The following is a 12357-nucleotide window of genomic DNA, read 5'->3' as shown; positions in this document are numbered from 1 at the left end:
GGATCCAAGCGCAGGAAGTGTTTATTAGCAGGTGTGATATTTACAAAACAGAAAGGAAAGCAAAGCAGAGTATTTAAACAGCGTTATAAACATGGCTAGAAACAACTGTGATAACGATGCTGCTTCGCAAAGCCTCTGTGAAAACAGCTTACGTATCTGCACGTGCTGATTTGTGCTCAAATCTGTATCAGGTGATTCCCATAACGACTGGGTCCCAAGCGTGCGCACAACACGCTCCATGAGCGCGTGCGGCCGCTCAAGCTGTGCCAGGCTCAAGCACGCAAAGGTGTGACAATCAAGTGTTCACCTACCGTGTAACCACAACTTTTAACTCCCTTGTATATCGCCACCCAAGTGGCTCATTTTCATCGATAACCTACCACAAAGCACCGTGAGCTGTAGCGTGACCGTAGCGTAATGTGAGGCGGCTGTGGCGTCGGATGCAACCCAGCAATTGTACCCTACTACGAGTAAAAAAAATTAGCTTCAACTTGGAAAAAAATTCGTGGCCCACTGATTGAGAAATACTGATTTTAGTGTATTTAGCCACTTGTAGTGAAAATGTGTTAACATTTGTGTAGGGCTGTAAGATGGTTGCATTTTGTAATATTCTATGATGAATTATTTGAGTACTGTATAAGAATAAGAAAAGCTGAAGGCATGTTTGATTTTAATGATTTAAGAAGAGAATCAGCAGTGGAATACAAGACTCCACCGTGGGCCATAACCTCATTACTTCTGCATAACAGGGGGAAAATATTTATGCAAGTTGATGTTTTTAGAAATAATACAAGCTTGTCAGCAGTTCAATCATGAATCATTTCCATTTCAGACTCGACTTGTTTAAGGTTTTCAAGCTGCTCAACAAACTTTCTGCTGGAGCGCAGGCCAAACTTGGCACCGTTTTATTCTAATGTGCATTCAAACATGAAAATCAATGAGCACCTATGATTAATAACATGGTGGTTGTCCTAGTTTGAGCTCATGCAAGCAGACAAGTAGAAATAGTTTTGAAATAAAGCCCTTATAATATACTATAATATAATGTATATTGAAGCGTGCAGATGGCACATTCTACCAAGTGTGTTACGTTGGCTTGTGATGCAGCATGAGCTGAAGTTCAAAAAAGACGCAGCCGACTGGCTTCACATGTCTCGGATGAAGCATGTGTTTGGCCCCATCCTCCCTGGTTGGTAGCAATCATACGATAAGGGAGCAACCAATCGGGGGGATTGGCAGGTTACCAAATTGAGGAGAAAACCGGGGGTAAAACATCATTAGAAAGTGGGCAGAAGTGAATTTAACGTAAGTGTTATATTGGCTGTTACGTTTTATTCTTTTCTTATTACTTTAACATTACTGATCCTTAAAGGTGGACTGCCTTTCAGATTTTTCAAGTGTGGGTCATAAAAAGAATTTTCCCTGATGCCCAATTATTTTTGTTTAGTGGCCCGAAAGCCACCGAATTCAAATTACAGACTTCCAATTTTATAAGTTTTTTTTTTTTTTTTTTTTAAATAGAATAATTAATAAATTTAGGGCCATGTGGCCCTAAATTCTCTATTTTTTCTTGCTTTACCATGACACAATACAAGATACTACATCATGCATCAGGTGGTGGGGTTTCCCCGTTTGTGCAAGGCATTGTGGGATACAAATTTGAAACGGGAGAGGAAAATTGAGGACGTGAATGAAACATGAAGGACCGACTATAATAACGGAAAGCGTGATGTTATTTTGTGAAGGGAAGGAAACGCAGGACCAAACTAATAAATATCGGTGGTCAGTGAGCACCTCCGTGTGATCAGCTGTTCGTTTACCGACAGAATGATGTAACGGTCAGTGAACGGTCAAAGGTAAAACTGCGCATGCGCATATGGACTTCCTCGGTCTTCTTGACTGCGCGACGCGAGCAATTTCATGCACTTTATTTGCTCGGGAATCCCCTCAAATTAAATAACTTCCCAGCCACAGAATGGCCTGGTATTTTGTGAGAGATTACAGAAATAAACATAAATCCCAATGACCAAATTTCAGAGGGAACTAAATTTCACCAATTTTATGAAATCGAAAGGCTGCCTAGCTTTAATATCAAAGTTCATGTTTTCTTATTAACTAATGCAGTAAAGCTAATGTGAAGTTATTACCAATATTTCATCATTTGCACTGCAGCTTCAGAGATTTCCCATGTTGTGCACTGTTTATTACCCTGAGTCCCAAAAACAAACATGCAGTAGTTTAAAATATTAAAAATGTCTGTACAATTCCAATATCTCATCTCATTATCTCTAGCCGCTTTATCCTGTTCTACAGGGTCGCAGGCAAGCTGGAGCCTATCCCAGCTGACTACGGGCGAAAGGCGGGGTACACCCTGGACAAGTCGCCAGGTCATCACAGGGCTGACACATAGACACAGACAACCATTCACACTCACATTCACACCTACGGTCAATTTAGTCACCAGTTAGCCTAACCTGCATGTCTTTGGACTGTGGGGGAAACTGGCGCACCTGGAGGAAACCCAAGCAGACATGGGGAGAACATGCAAACTCCACACAGAAAGGCCCTCGCCGGCTGCTGGGCTCGAACCCGGACCCTCTTGCTGTGAGGCGACAGCGCTAACCACTACACCAGCGGTTCCCAAACTTTTTTGGCCACGCACCCCCTTCTATACTCCAACCAGGTTGACGCACCCCCAGTTCCCCAGTTTCAAAAAAACACGCTTTCTTATAAGGGAAGCATCTTTAATCGTGCTAAATGATAACAAACATCGTTTGCCACACCTGCAGGAAACCACAAAAGTGAAAAAAAAGAACACCAAAGGTTTCTTACAAAGGCAGCCCGTCATGCTCGAATGAGAACATCGAATCACATTAACATATTATGCGCTCTCGTATTTGAATTAGGTAGAATTTGATTGAAATGTAACAGTTTTAAAACGTTGCAACACGGTAAATGTGCAAATTCATTCCAAAGGGAGATCACATCGAGGCATGTAGTCTACCAGCCAGATATGGGGAAAATATATGATTTTCATCCGTGTTTAAAACACTAGCAACACAACCCTGTCATTACAAGGTTATGAACATGAATTGAGAATGAATTTAATTTGCAAAAAAGTTAACATATAATAACAGTAAAAATAGCAATGATAATTATGAACATATGCATTTTAAAGAGATACAACAATTAAGGAGCATATCAGGAACAGATAAAGAAGAGGATCCATCTGATTGTGAAGTGCAGCGCTGGCGGCTCAGTCTGCAGCGAGAGAGAGAGACAGACAGACGGTGGGTGGGTCAGTAGGCTATATAGGTCCTATTTTCAGTAGCAGTATATATTTTTAGTAAGATGAATGCCATTTGGCCAAATACATACCAATATTAATGCGACGGATGGGCCTGCATCTTGGCACAGAGCTCTCCGATGTTTGGGGTAATTGAAGACAGTCTCAGCCTCAAATCTTTCTCAATATCTCCCAGTCTTTGCTGATGTTTAGTTGCCGATCGGCATTTAGTTTTGCCGATTTCAACCAGTTGAGCATCGCGAATTAATTAATGAAGCCACAAACTACTGCAGAACCGTTACGGCGTAGAAGAAGAGTTAAAAATCGCCATTACGTTTTTTATCTTGCGCACCCCCTAGTGGGGTGCGCGCACCACACTTTGGGAACCCCTGCACTACACCACCGTGCCGCCCCCGATATATCATGTTGTAAAAAACAAACAAAAAAAAAGTATGAATGAAAAACTAGATGTATGCTTACCATAATCACCTTCCATTTATCCTGTAGTGAGTGTCAGTGAAGCCTAATAATATTTAATATTACTGTGATGTTCTGTGATGCATTTTTAGTGTCACTAGGAAGATGAAGGCTTATAAACATCGTAATACTTGTACCAAGATTCTTGCTAATACAGTCCTGAGTAAGCAGGATGCATCATTTGTGCAGTGGTTTCAGGATGTTCAAACTTTTATTTCTGTCTTGTCCTCCTTCTGTTTTTTTGCAGGCCGCTTGAGCTACAGTATAAGTATGGAAATCTGAGTAAAGGAGAATGTAAGCCCGGCTATGCGGAGGCCAAGATGATGTCAGTCTATCCAAAGTAAGTTTGTTTTTTCTCTCCAACTTTTACAGCACATCATGATTACTTTTGGGAGCTAATCTGCTTAGTATGTTTAAAATGCTTTTGCATTAATATAACACAGACCTGCAGAAACGCACGCGTGCGCACACAGTTGTGGCTTACCATTTGATGCACACCAACACCCATATACAGTGGGGCAAAAAAGTATTTAGTCAGTCACCAATTGTGCAAGTTCTCCCACTTAAAAAGATGAGAGAGGCCTGTAATTTTCATCATAGGTATACCTCAACTATGAGAGACAAAATGAGGAAAAAAAATCCAGAAAATCACACTGTCTGATTTTTAAAGAATTTATTTGCAAATTATGGTGGAAAATAAGTATTTGCTCAATAACAAAAGTTCATCTCAATACTGTGTTATATACCCTTTGTTGGCAATGACAGAGGTCAAACGTTTTCTGTAAGTCTTCACAAGGTTTTCACACACTGTTGCTGGGATTTTGGCCCATTCCTCCATGCAGATCTCCTCTAGAGCAGTGATGTTTTGGGGCTGTCGCTGGGCAACACGGACTTTCAACTCCCTCCAAAGGTTTTCTATGGGGTTGAGATCTGGAGACTGGCTAGGCCACTCCAGGACCTTGAAATGCTTCTTACGAAGCCACTCCTTCGTTGCCCGGGCGGTGTGTTTGGGATCATTGTCATGCTGAAAGACCCAGCCACGTTTCATCTTCAATGCCCTTGCTGATGGAAGGAGGTTTTCACTCAAAATCTCACGATACATGGCCCCATTCATTCTTTCCTTTACACGGATCAGTCGTCCTGGTCCCTTTGCAGAAAAACAGCCCCAAAGCATGATGTTTCCACCCCCATGCTTCACAGTAGGTATGGTGTTCTTTGGATGCAACTCAGCATTCTTTCTCCTCCAAACACGACAAGTTGAGTTTTTACCAAAAAGTTCTATTTTGGTTTCATCTGACCATATGACATTCTCCCAATCCTCTTCTGGATCATCCAAATGCTCTCTAGCAAACTTCAGACGGGCCTGGACATGTACTGGCTTAAGCAGGGGGACACGTCTGGGACTGCAGGATTTGAGTCCCTGGCGGCGTAGTGTGTTACTGATGGTGGCCTTTGTTACTTTGGTCCCAGCTCTCTGCAGGTCATTCACTAGGTCCCCCCGTGTGGTTCTGGGATTTTTGCTCACCGTTCTTGTAATCATTTTGACCCCACAGGGTGAGATCTTGCGTGGAGCCCCAGATCGAGGTAGATTATCAGTGGTCTTGTATGTCTTCCATTTTCTAATAATTGCTCCCACAGTTGATTTCTTCACACCAAGCTGCTTACCTATTGCAGATTCAGTCTTCCCAGCCTGGTGCAGGTCTACAATTTTGTTTCTGGTGTCCTTTGACAGCTCTTTGGTCTTGGCTGTAGTGGAGTTTGGAGTGTGACTGTTTGAGGTTGTGGACAGGTGTCTTTTATACTGATAACGAGTTCAAACAGCTGCCATTAATACAGGTAACGAGTGGAGGACAGAGGAGCCTCTTAAAGAAGTTGTTACAGGTCTGTGAGAGCCAGAAATCTTGCTTGTTTGTAGGTGACCAAATACTTATTTTACTGAGGAATTTACCAATTAATTCATTAAAAATCCTACAATGTGATTTCCTGGATTCTTTCCCCCCCATTCTGTCTCTCATAGTTGAAGTGTACCTATGATGAAAATTACAGGCCTCTCTCATCTTTTTAAGTGGGAGAACTTGCACAATTGGTGGCTGACTAAATACTTTTTTGCCCCACTGTATGTACATACATACTAGTGCATCTCAAACAATTGAGAATATCGTGAAAGTTCATTTTTTTCATAGTTTAATTCAAAAAGGTAAACTTTTCATATATTCTATATTCATGACACAAATTGAAATATTTTGAGCCTTTTTTGTTTTAACTTTGATGATTATGGCTTTATAGCTCATGAAAATCAGAAATCCAGTATCTCAAATTTATTAGAATATTTCCTAAGATCAATCAAAAAAGGATTTACAATACAGAAATGTCCAACTTCTGAAAAGTATGTTCATTTACACACTCAGTACTTGGTTGGGGCTCCTTTACCATGAATTACTGTATCAATGCGGTGTGGCATGGAGGTGATCAGTCTGTGGCACTGCTGAGGTGTTATTGAAGCCCAGGTTGCTTTGATAGCAGCCTTCAGCTCGTCTGTATTTTTGAGTCAGGTGTTTCTCATCTTCCTCTTGACAATATCCCAGAGATTCTCTCTGGGGTTCAGGTCAGGTGAGTTGACTAGCCAATCAAGCACAGTAATATCATGGTCAGCAAACCATTTGGTAATAGTTTTGGCACTGTGGGCAAGTGTTTAAGTCCTGCTGGAAAAGGAAATTGGCATTTCCATAAAGCTTTGTCATCAGATGGAAACATGAAGTGCTCTAAAATCTCCTGGTTGACTTTGGACTTGATAAAACACAGTGGACCAACACCAGCAGATGACATGGCACCCCAAATCATCACAGACTGTGGAAACTTCACATTGAACTTCAGATACCTTGGATTCTGAGCCTCTCCACTCTTCCTCCAGACTCTAGGACCTTGATTTTGAAATGAAATGCAAAATGTACTTTCATTTGCAAACAGGACTTTAGACTACTGAGCAACAGTCCAGTTCTTTCTCTCCTTAGCCCAGGTAAGATGTTTCTGACATTGTCTCTGGTTCAGGAGTGGCTTGATATTAGGAATGTGGCAATTGTAGCCCCTTTTCTGAAGATGTCTGTGCGTGGTGGCTCTTGATGCACCAACACCAGTCCACTCCTTGTGAAGCTCTCCCAAGTTCTTTAATCGACTTTTTTTTTGGACAATTCTCTCAAGGCTGCGTTCATCCCTGTTGCTTGTGCACCTTTTCCAGCCAGTCTTTTCTTTTCAGCAATGACCTTCTGTGGCTTACCCTTCCTAGGTTGTAGCTGTAGCTCCTCGAGTGCTAATTTTAATTTATAAAGCTTTTTTTTTTAATTAAACAAGCAAGTAGCGTGAGGGTGTCTCCAATTATTTTCTGATTTACTACTTGGTCTGGCGGCACGGTGGTGTAGTGGTTAGCGCTGTCGCCTCACAGCAAGAAGGTCCTGGGCTCGAGCCCCGGGGCCGGCGAGGGCCTTTCTGTGCGGAGTTTGCATGTTCTCCCCGTGTCTGCGTGGGTTTCCTCCGGGTGCTCCGGTTTCCCCCACAGTCCAAAGACATGCAGGTTAGGTTAACTGGTGACTCTAAATTGACCGTAGGTGTGAATGTGAGTGTGAATGCTTGTCTGTGTCTATGTGTCAGCCCTGTGATGACCTGGCGACTTGTCCAGGGTGTACCCCGCCTTTCGCCTGTAGTCAGCTGGGATAGGCTCCAGCTTGCCTGCGACCCTGTAGAAGGATAAAGCGGCTAGAGATAATGAGATGAGACTACTTGGTCTAGACCGTCTGTGTGTATTTGAGTTCCCAGCTGTGTTTGAAGGCGTGGTGGTGTAGTGGTTAGCACTGTTACCTCGCAGCAAGAAGGTTCCAGGTTTGAGCCTCACGGCCAACGGGGGCCTTTCTGTGTGGAGTTTGCATGTTCTCCCTGTATCTGTGTGGGTTTCCTCCCAGTTCAAAAGACATGTAGATTAGGTAAAAATTGTTGAACTTGTACGTCGTTCTGGATAAGCACATCTGCTCAATGCCCGTAATGTAAGATATTATTGTTTGACTTCATCTTTGGCTTATCTGAATAATCAAGCTCTATATCACTGACATCAGTAATAATGACAAAGCAACTGGAGCTGATTTTGTATTCCTTCCCTGCCAGGTTTGAGGTGACCAAAACAAGCACAGTAGCACTTCTTAGCTTGTTTTTTGGCAGTTTGTTGCTGGCTGAAAGATTTTCCTCATTTCCTACAGCAGCATTTAAGGCCACTTTAGGTGTCACTTTTTTCAGCACATTGCTAAATGCTATACGTTTTAAACCCTGAGTATTGTTTTTTGCTAAAACTAGACTTGAAGCCAAACGTTCCCACAGTTTATAAAAATGCCAGGTGACGTCAGATTGGCTTAGAAACAGGAGCTGGTGCATGCGACTCGGCGTGAGTGTTTGGCCTTTAAGTGGATCCAGATGGTAACACTAAATAGGCCGTTACATCTTAAATGTTTGTTGAGGCACTAAATCTACAAAGCTTAGTTAGCCATGTAATTTACATCTGACGCGCGTAGTTGAACGTGCCCTGAGTGCGCTCTAACTGAGTTTGACTTCAGACGTGAGCCGCGGACATGGAAAAACAAACTGGATTAACCATAAAGTCTTTGGGGCATAAAGAGTCCGTGACTGCTAAAGAGTGTTTTGACCTTGCACTTGACACTGTATATTGCACACTACACGTAAACTTGTGTACGTGTAATTCTTCAGTATTGATTGTGCTGAGTGAGATTGTTGCTTATTAATGTGGCATACCGTTTTACAGTTAGCACATAATCCCCATGCTTGGTGTCCTGTATGCCACTTTGGAGTTGAAGAGACACACTCATAAATTATAAGCTTAGAAAAACACTGTGCTGTATTAATGTAGCAGGCGTGTTTATCTAGCATGTAGTCATTACTGTATCATTTTAACTACACTAAGTGTGTAGTCTTATCTTTACCTTTGGTCATGTTAAATATTTCCTAAACTAAAGCTTCAATCATGCACATTTGAAAGGAGGGGTTTGTATTTTTGATCACTGCTGCTGTGATCATACTAATTTCCACTAGCACGCTTGGAGGATTTTCAGTTTTGTGCTAGCTGTCAGTATTGGTTGTACCTTCCCATAACTCTAAGTACTTTCTGAAGTCTCCCAGGTGTATTGGTTAATTTATTATTATTCTATCCACATTCACCGGATATGAGCAATCGCACTGTCTGATTGGCTACTCTACTACTAGGATATCAGCTCATATACCGTGAGTAGAGGAAAACAAAATGGCAGTGTTTTGCCAAACCAGCCAAGGATGAAATAAAAACTACTCGAAAACAAAACCCCCAAAAAAAAAAAAAGTGCAACAAAACATGGAATAAAAAATATATATATGTTATTTACCAGCTGGGAGGTCCGTATCGTGAAGTACCGTGACCGAGGTCTTGAAAGTCCTGAGCAAGGCCCTCTGGGCCGAGGTAATTATTCAAGGCCGAGGTCACAGTATTTCACCATACGGACCGACCTTAAGCTGGTAAATATTATATTTATTTTTTTCTTTACCAAATTCTAACAGAAAACGAGAGCGCCCGAAAGGGAAAGCCGAGCCGCCATTTTGAATCCTCATTCACGACTGTAATGCAAATTGCTTCCTCCTCGGTATACAAGTGCACTTCCATGGCAGGAAAAAACTACATTTTGCCGCCTATGTAGTCCCCTATTTATATAAAACTGAGTCATTCAGGATTCAGCCATGTTTTTGCTCGGCGTTAGCAAGTTAGAGGTTTTTAGCTTTCTCCTGAAATGTTTTCTTTTATTTCTTCTTCCTCAGGGTAGTAAAACTCGCTTTTGCTGTGAACACTGTCGTTATCACTATCCATGATGTAAAATTAATGCTATTATGCTGAGAAATGCTGGCAAAAATTTATAAGATTTTTGATAAAAATCTTATAAATAAATCTTATAAAAAAGATAAATGTTGACAAAAATTGCTACTATGTTTGTTGTTGTGAACGAGCGAGTTGCCAGAGGTCCATAACTGGGGTCCGTACCGTAGGATACGGACCCGCTCGCCAGCCAATCAGAGTGCAGGATTTGATGAAAACCGCACCGCGAAAAAAAAATTGATGGTAAGAACGTATCTTTTGATTTTTCAAGATTTATTATTATAGTATTTTTCACAAATTACTATGGTCATTTTACCGGTTTGTTTACATTCTAAGCAGAAATGATTTTGTCGGACGTTTTGTGTAAAGTTTTTATCAAATTTGCAAAAAATAAAAATGTTTTTCAAAATCCAGTGAATGTGGATATAATAAGTTATTCCACTCATTCTTGTCGTACATGGCTTATAGCCAACTCAGTGCTATGTGCCTCGTCAGCTCATGTACAACTCGATTTCATGGAATAACTGTTAAATGCTAGTCAAAAATGACCAGAACAGGCTGATGCATGTATAACGTACTATACAGTCTGCTGTGGACGGTGCAGCACCACCTAGGCAGCATCAAGAGGCAATCATGCATCTTACAGAAAAATATAGCAAGCTTTAAACAATGTAAATGTTGGGGACATTTAAAAAAAAAAATTCCCTAGGTATTACAAAAAGTTATTTGAGGAAATGGAATAAAAATAAAGGTACAAAGACTTGGTCAGGAAAGAATATGGCTTTGGTCATTGAGGTTAGTGACAAGTGTCATCATAGTTTTATTTAGGTATGCAGTCCAGTGATGTGCGGTCAGGGGCGGCAGGTGAGGCAGGGCCTCACCGTTCATCATCCAGCCATCATGAGATGTAATGAATGTAGATAATGATGATAATAAAGATTTGTCCAATCATCTGTGCTATATATGCTATTTCTGTATGATTCAAATAATTTCAATCATTTTTGCGATCAAACTCGCCGTATTTGCCTGTTTCCTATTCAATTGCAGCGAATATGCAGTGACGTGAGGCAGCACCAAGCCGTGCCTCACGTCAGATTGCGCAATCCCTTGTTAACTGGGTTGAGCGCGTGCCTTTTGCTTACTCTGTGTATGCTACCAATGTAATGCTGTATTAAAATGTTTTTTATACATTGTAGACATGTGTATAATATGTCCTCACTTTCCTTATAATATGTAATGTTTTCTACGTCTGTGTATCACTTATTTAGTGTTAACAATTTGACATAAAGCCGCACTGAAAAGACATGAGGTGAGGCAGGCAGTAGCTCTGCCGCAGCGCAGAGGGCGTACGTGAGCTCAGTTATTCTTGTTTGGTGGTCACGTAAAGTTTAATTTGGACTGTTGTTGGCTTGTTCCGATTGACTGCAACAATGGAGGATGTAATAGCTCAACTGAAAGGTTTCTCAAAGTTGGACTTTCAAGGAAAACGGGACGTGATAAAGGCCCAATCCCAATTCTAATTTCTACCCCTACCCCTTCCCCTTGGCCCTTCCCCTTGAAACTGAGCTACAAGGGATAGGGCTTGAAATTCAACCCCTACGTATTGGGATAGCCCTTCAACGATTGCATACGTCATCGCGTACCTCCGTCAGCGTTTACGTTAGCAAAACGCGACCAAATGCGTCATTGGCTGCGACCAGCCGCTACAGTCAGAGGCAGAGATCTCTGCTGGCAGGGTGTGATTTGTTAACTAACACCACTGAATGGGATATCTTTGGCGCTTCGTGCACCACATCCGACAGAATGAGGTGTCAGAACACTCATGTAAACAATAAAAGCGAGAATAACAGAACAAAACGTACGCAGTCAAGCAACCGAAAACAATACTCACTCCCAAAGCTTTTTAGCAGCAGCTTGGATTTCAGAAATCGCTGCTCATTCTCAGCTCGAAAGCGAATCAAGCGGCGTGTTTCCTCTGGATAACAACTTAAAACACGTAAATAATGGAGAAAATACATTTATGACAATCTTTCGCCGCGGGAACCGCCATCTTTCTGAAATCCGCATGAAATCTCGCTGAAATCCGCATGGCATTGTGGGAAATCACTCAAACCCCTTCGTTCGGAGTCAGCTCCTGGAAAATCTCCGTTTGGAGGGGTACAGAAGCCCTACCCCTTCCCCTACCCCTCCGCGTTAACTGGGATTGGGATACCCCTACCCCTTCACGTGAACGCGCAAAATGGAGGGGAAGGGCCAAGGGGTTGGTCCAAGGGGTGAAATGGGATTCGGCCAAAGAATGGGCGGCTGACGCCGGAGCTAAAGGAATTACTTCAAAGGACTGGGCAGAAGATAACCTGATCGTTTCAAAGTGAGTAGTACAACCGAAAAGATTGGCTGTGTGGCTGTGCTACAAGAAACCGCCTTTTCTGTTATCCCTGTCTCTTGTTCTCAACCAGTGACAATGTCTGGACTAACATGGGATTTTGTGACCTTAAAAAAACCTACCAAGAAGCCTCCTGAAACATGAATGCTCAGCTACTCACATTCAAAGCCAAATTGCTTTAAAAACTTTTGGGACTTCTCGAATAGATGTGGCTTTGAATGAACAGCACCGACTAAACATTAGCATGCACAACGCTAAGGTGAAGGAAAACCGAGAGATCTTAAAATATCTTTCATGCAACCTGCTTCAGAGAAA

The 12357-nt window shown here is 42.0% G+C and overlaps 1 protein-coding gene across 5 annotated transcripts in view; it reads left to right on the top strand.

Annotated features, from left to right (window-relative positions):
* The window catches only part of st3gal3a (ST3 beta-galactoside alpha-2,3-sialyltransferase 3a), a 105432-nt gene that overhangs the window by 58910 nt on the left and 34165 nt on the right, over positions 1 to 12357 (top strand). For all 5 annotated transcript variants that reach the window (XR_009654569.1, XM_060919676.1, XM_060919677.1 and 2 more), the window contains one exon: positions 4011 to 4103. Coding sequence is in view for 4 of the 5 variants with exons in the window: in XM_060919676.1 (XP_060775659.1) it covers positions 4011 to 4103 (93 nt within the window). In the remaining variant the exon portion in view is untranslated. The remainder of the gene's footprint in view (positions 1 to 4010; positions 4104 to 12357) is intronic.

This window comes from Neoarius graeffei, chromosome 4 (genome assembly GCF_027579695.1).
Source record: "Neoarius graeffei isolate fNeoGra1 chromosome 4, fNeoGra1.pri, whole genome shotgun sequence".
Classification (NCBI taxonomy): Eukaryota; Metazoa; Chordata; class Actinopteri; order Siluriformes; family Ariidae; genus Neoarius; species Neoarius graeffei.
This window is presented reverse-complemented; position numbering and strand designations above follow the sequence as displayed.